The sequence below is a fragment of the Eretmochelys imbricata genome, chromosome 15 (assembly GCF_965152235.1).
Source record: "Eretmochelys imbricata isolate rEreImb1 chromosome 15, rEreImb1.hap1, whole genome shotgun sequence".
NCBI lineage: Eukaryota > Metazoa > Chordata > Testudines > Cheloniidae > Eretmochelys > Eretmochelys imbricata.
Genome location: NC_135586.1, coordinates 28,370,979 through 28,376,978, shown reverse-complemented (window position 1 = coordinate 28,376,978; position 6,000 = coordinate 28,370,979). Strand labels below are relative to the sequence as shown.

Genomic DNA, 6,000 nt, shown 5'->3' with positions numbered 1-6,000 from the left:
TAAGGGGGGGTATCTTCTAGGAAGAGACGGCAAAGCAGGGGGTCCGCCACACGCCGGAGTTCTCGGGGGGCGGGGCCGCCGGGCCGGGGGCGGGGCCTGACGCGGGGGGTGGGGCGCTGGGGAGTCGCGGGGGGGGGGGGTGTATTGTTCCCGGCGCGGGGCATGCCGGGCCCGCCGCAGCCCGCAACATGGCGTCGTGCTGTCACCTGTGGGTGTGAGGAGGGGAGCAGGAGCTGGACGCTGCGCCCCGGGCACGGCCGCCGCTAGAGAGCCCCGCGACCCCCCCCTCGCGGCCCCGCTTCCCCTCAGGGACCCCCGGCGCTCAGCTCCCTCCCGCCAGCGCGCCAAGGACCCCTCTCCCTCCCCACCTCCACCCGCCATGCGGGGGTAGCGGGGCCCGCCTCGCTTCTGCCCCAGGGTCGCCCGGTGCCAGCCCCATGGGGTCCCCGGCGGCCGCCGCGGCTGCGGACTCGGCCCAGTGGCTCTCGGTGAAGGAGGAGACCATCTTCCTACACGACGGGCTGATCCGGGTCACCGACCTGGCCGAGCTGCCCAGCGAGATCGTCGGGGTGGCCGAGCCCGGGGACACCGAGCTGGAGGTGAGGCCCCCCCCCCGCCCCCACCCCACACCCCTGCCGGGAGGGGGCTGCTCCATGGGGCAGGGCGGGGGCTGTTAGGGTGAGTGGGGGGGGGGTGAGGATGGAGAGGAGAAGGCTGCCCAGCGAGGGCTGGGGGGACTGGGCGAGGATGGAGGTGGTGGGAATCCAGGTGAGGAGAGTGGTGATAATGAGGGGCAAGGATGACACAGGGAGGGTGGAGGTTTGGGGAGGCTGGGATGGAGAATGGTGGATGTGAGGAGGTGATAGATGATTTTGCGGGGGGGGGGTACTAAATCCAGAGATCTAAGTGGTTCAGGGTATTGATTAGTCCCTAACTAATGGTGACGGGGATGCAGAGGGAATGTTGATGGAGGGTGAAGGATTGAATCAAAATCTCCTTGTTATGGGTAGGGTTAAAAAAAAAAATCTGTGTATTCTAGAACAGGCTTTGACGTATTGATTTTTATTTATGGTTTCATCTTGATTTTAATGGTTGTTTTTGTATGGTTAGTAATTAAATCTATTTGTCTTATTGCAAAGCATCTGGGATACTTGGTTATCTAGGTGCAGTATTTAGGCTGTGGTAATGATTATTATTAAAAAGCAAGAGGAACAGCTGGGTTCTTCATCACAGTTTCTGCCCCTCCCACAAATGTTGGTAGCTCTGGTGGAAGACGAATTGTGCATCTGTGTGTATTTATGTATTATGTACAATAGGCTTTTTTTTTCCCAGTGGTGTTTCCTGTGACTGTGTGTAGATTGCATCTATTCGGTAGGCTGTATATTTTGCTGTATGTCTCTCTTCTTCTCCTCACTCTGTCACCCCACCCTCTCTCCCAGGCAGTGTAGCTTGCAATGACACAGGGTCTTTGTCAGAGAAGCAGAGTGGTGTTATCTAAGTGGGGATGGTTCAGCAGCTTTATCTGTGTATTGTGTTAGGTCAGAGGCATTTATTTAGGCCACAACCCCTTTACTGAGGGTTTGGCTGCGTTCCAAGATGTTGCCAAGAACCCACAAGCCACAGCAGGTGCAAAAGCCTGCAGTCTTGACAAAATCACTGCTAGATTCTGGTGACAGGCAGCTAAATTTGCTGTTTATGAAAACTTTCTCCAGCATTATCTCAAAAAGGAAGGTTACTATTATTATTTATTATTATTTTGCTGAGTTTGACTCTTTCCTCTCTGTGAGATGTCATTGGGGGTGGGTCTTGGAGCATGGACTGGTTGTCATGAAATGGATATTGGCACAAGTCACCCACCATAAAAGGCTCTCCCTATTTGTGTGATATCTCCTGTTTGTTTATTTTTATATCTCTGTCTAAATGCCATGACTCCTCCCTTGTGATCTGAATCCACTTTGGTTTTCAACGAAAATGTATTCAGAAATTGATTTAAACCTCAGTATATACTTGTGGAAGCAGTAGTGAGCAAATCATCTAATTACTGTACTAGAATGTCTCATGGGCATGCTTAGATCTCTAGTGTGCTTGTTCCCCCATACAGGATTCCTGTTTTTTCTCTGATACACTCTTATTTTTACGATTTTACAAACTAGACCAGAAACTTGCTCCAAAATGAAACGTGACATGGAGGGCCTTAGTATTGGAACCTTATTTGTCTCTAAAACTTTAAATAACCCTCCCTAAAATTATTAGTGGAGGAGGAGTGGAGCAGAGCAGGAAATAAAGTTTAAGGCTTTCCTGTCTTTATTACAGTTGTGTAAGGGGCTGTTAGCATGGTATGGGTGTGGTTTAAAACAACAACAACAACAAAAACCTTCTGAAATGGGAAGGCTAGAGTTTGAGTACTCTGTGTGCTTTCAGTATGAAACCTTAAAAATAGCAGTCTGTTATGATACCTTTGCTTGGTTGATTCGTAATCTTGAATTGCGGAGCATTGAGACTCCAATATTTTGTGACACTGAAAATAGTAGGTTTCAGAGTAACAGCCGTGTTAGTCTGTATTCGCAAAAAGAAAAGGAGTACTTGTGGCACCTTAGAGACTAACCAATTTATTTGAGCATGAGCTTTCGTGAGCTACAGCTCACTTCATCGGATGCATGCAGTGGAAAATACAGTGGGGAGATTTATATACACAGAGAACGTGAAACAATGGGTGTTACTATACACACTGTAATGAGAGTGATCAGGTAAGGTGAGCTATTACCAGCAGGAGAGAAAAAAACCTTTTGTAGTGATAATCAAGGTGGGCCATTTCCAGCAGTTGACAAGAATGTCTGAGCAACAGTGTGGGGGGGCGGGAGTGGGAATAAACATGGGGAAATAGTTTTACTTTGTGTAATGACCCATCCACTCCCAGTCTTTATTCAAGCCTAAGTTAATTGTATCCAGTTTGCAAATTAATTCCAATTCAGCAGTCTCTCATTGGAGCCTGTTTCTGAAGTTTTTTTGTTGAAGAATTGCAACTTTTAGGTCTGTAATCGAGTGACCAGAGAGATTGAAGTGTTCTCCAACTGGTTTTTGAATGTTATAATTCTTGATGTCTGATGTGGGTCCATTTATTCTTTTACGTAGAGACTGTCCAGTTTGGCCAATGTACATGACAGAGGGGCATTGCTGGCACATGATGGCATATATCACATTGGTAGATGTGCAGGTGAATGAGCCTCTGATAGTGTGGCTGATGTGATTAGGCCCAGTGATGGTGTCCCCTGAATAGATATGTGGACACAGTTGGCAACGGGCTTTGTTGCAAGGGTAGGTTCCTGGGTTAGTGGTTCTGTTGTGTGGTGTGTGGTTGCAGGTGAGTATTTGCTTCAGGTTGGGGGGCTGTCTGTAAGAAAGGACTGGCCTGTCTCCCAAGATCTGTGAGAGTGGTGGGTCGTCCTTCAGGGTAGGTGTAGATCCTTGATGATGCATTGGAGAGGTTGTAGTTGGGGACTGAAGGTGATGGCTAGTGGCATTCTGTTATTTTCTTTGTTGGCCCTGTCCTGTAGTAGGTAACTTCTGGGTACTCTTCTGGCTCTGTCAATCTGTTTCTTCACTTCAGCAGGTGGGTATTGTGGTTGTAAGAATGCTTGATAGAGATCTTGTAGGTGTTTGTCTCTGTCTGAGGGGTTGGAGCAAATGTGGTTGTATCGTAGAGCTTGGCTGTAGACAATGGATCGTGTGGTATGGTCTGGATGAAAGCTGGAGGCATGTAGGTAGGCATAGCGGTCAGCGGTCAGGTTTCCGGTATAGGGAGGTGTTTATGTGACCATCACTTATTAGCACCGTAGTGTCCAGGAAGTGGATCTCTTGTGTGGACTGCTCCAGGCTGAGGTTGATGGTGGGATGGAAATCGTTGAAATCATGGTGGAATTCCTCAAGGGCTTATTTGCCATGGATCCAGATGATGAAGATGTCATCAATGTAGCGCAAGTAGAGTAGGGGACGAGAGCTGAGGAAGCGTTGTTCTAAGTCAGCCATAAAAATGTTGGCATACTGTGGGGCCATGCGGGTACCCATAGCAGTGCCACTGATTTGAAGGTATACGTTGTCCCCAATGAGAGACTGCTGAATTGGAATTAATTTGCAAACCTGGATACAATTAACTTAGGCTTGAATAAAGACTGGGAGTGGATGGGTCATTACACAAAGTAAAACTATTTCCCCAAGTTTATATCCCCCCACCCCTACCCCACCCCCCGCTGTTCCTCAGACGTTCTTGTCAAGTGCTGGAAATGGCCCACCTTGATTATTACTACAAAAGATTTTTTTTCTCTCCTGCTGGTAATAGCTCACCTTACCTGATCACTCTTGTTACAGTGTGTATGGTAACACCCATTGTTTCATGTTCTCTGTGTATATAAATCTCCCCACTATATTTTCCACTGAATGCATCCGATGAAGTGAGCTATAGCTCACGAAAGCTTATGCTCAAATTTGTTAGTCTCTAAGGTGCCACAAGTCCTCCTTTTCTTTTTTTGAAAATAGTAGAAGACCTTAAAATGAAAAGATACCTCATTCTTAAAAATTGGATTAGTATAGTATGCAGACTTAAATGTGTCTGGCCTTGGGGTGTGCAGAATTTTGATCAGTTGAGATCTTAAGTGACTAGTAAAAATGTTCAGTACCTACCTACTATAAATTTTTGATACTTTGCATAAAACTTCTACTGTGCATTTTATATATAACTCTTATCCTTCCCTGGTAAACTGTACTGGATTTGTTCCAACAGTGAATATATTAAAATATTTCAGTGCATGGCTATATATTCATCCAGTAGATTGAGCCATTGCTTTTCTGATTTGATGCATAATAAATAAATTTCAACTGTCCAAATACTCATCTGTTGTGAGATGTGATTGGGGTTAGGGAAGATATGTTGTTGCTGCTTTGATTAATTAACTTTTATTTATACTTTTAAACTTGGAAAAGGGCACTCACTTCTGGATGGAAGCTTGTTTGGTATGTACTCTTTAAATCTAAAACAATTATATAAATGAATGGATATCCCTAATTCTAGGAATCTCTGCATTTACCTGAGAGAGAATAACATCCACATAAGTTACTTTGGTTTCTTCTGTATGTTTATTTGTTGTGCTTTAAAGTCTCATTCTCTTTTAAAACAAATGTAACAAGAAAACGGTTGACATAACACTAATATTATGCCAAATTGATAATAAACAGGATATTTAAAGTTTAAACCTGACATTCCCACTCCTGTAAGATTTTGTTGGGTTTTTAAGTGGAAAGTTATGAAATGTTTACACTCATGAGGAGAAAATACGTTCTTGCAGCAGTGGTGCTGGAGCTGGGGGTGCTGCTGTACCCCCTGAAAGTAGTAATAACAAACACCAAATACATGTTTTCCATCATCAGCACCTCTGCTATAAAAATTGTTCCAGCACTCCTGCCTTGCAGTATCCTTTAAAGATTAATTTCCAAATTTCAGTGTTTCAATAAATAAGCAGTCTTTTAAACTTGTATATCTGTGCACATACAAAGTAAATATATGTACTATAAAAAGTCTAGGAGGACTTGTAGCACCTTAGAGACTAACAAATTTACTTGAGCATAAGCTTTCGTGAGCTACAGCTCACTTCATCGGATGCATTCAGTGGAAAATACAGTGGGGAGATTTATATACATAGAGAACATGAAACAATAGGTGTTACCATACACACTGTAACCAGAGTGATCACTTAAGATGAGCTATTACTAGCAGGAGAGAAGGGGGGGGAAACCTTTTGTAGTGATAATCAAGGTGGGCCATTTCCAGAAGTTGACAAGAACATCTGAGGAACAGTGGGGGTGGAGGGGGGATAAACATGGGGAAATAGTTTTACTTTGTGTAATGACACATCCACTCCCAATCTCTATTCAAGCCTAAGTTAATTGTATCCAGTTTGCAAATTAATTCCAATTCAGCAGTCTCTCCTTGGAGTCTGTTTTTGAAGT

At 45.0% G+C, this 6,000-nt stretch overlaps 1 protein-coding gene across 3 annotated transcripts in view; it reads left to right on the top strand.

Moving 5' to 3' along the window:
- The first annotated feature begins 212 nt into the window (after positions 1 to 212).
- HECTD4 (HECT domain E3 ubiquitin protein ligase 4) overlaps positions 213 to 6,000 on the top strand; it is a 127,452-nt gene continuing 121,664 nt past the window's right edge. For all 3 annotated transcript variants that reach the window (XM_077835284.1, XM_077835283.1, XM_077835285.1), the window contains exon 1: positions 213 to 599. In XM_077835284.1, the coding sequence (XP_077691410.1) occupies positions 438 to 599 (162 nt within the window). In that variant the 5' untranslated portion in view covers positions 213 to 437. The remainder of the gene's footprint in view (positions 600 to 6,000) is intronic.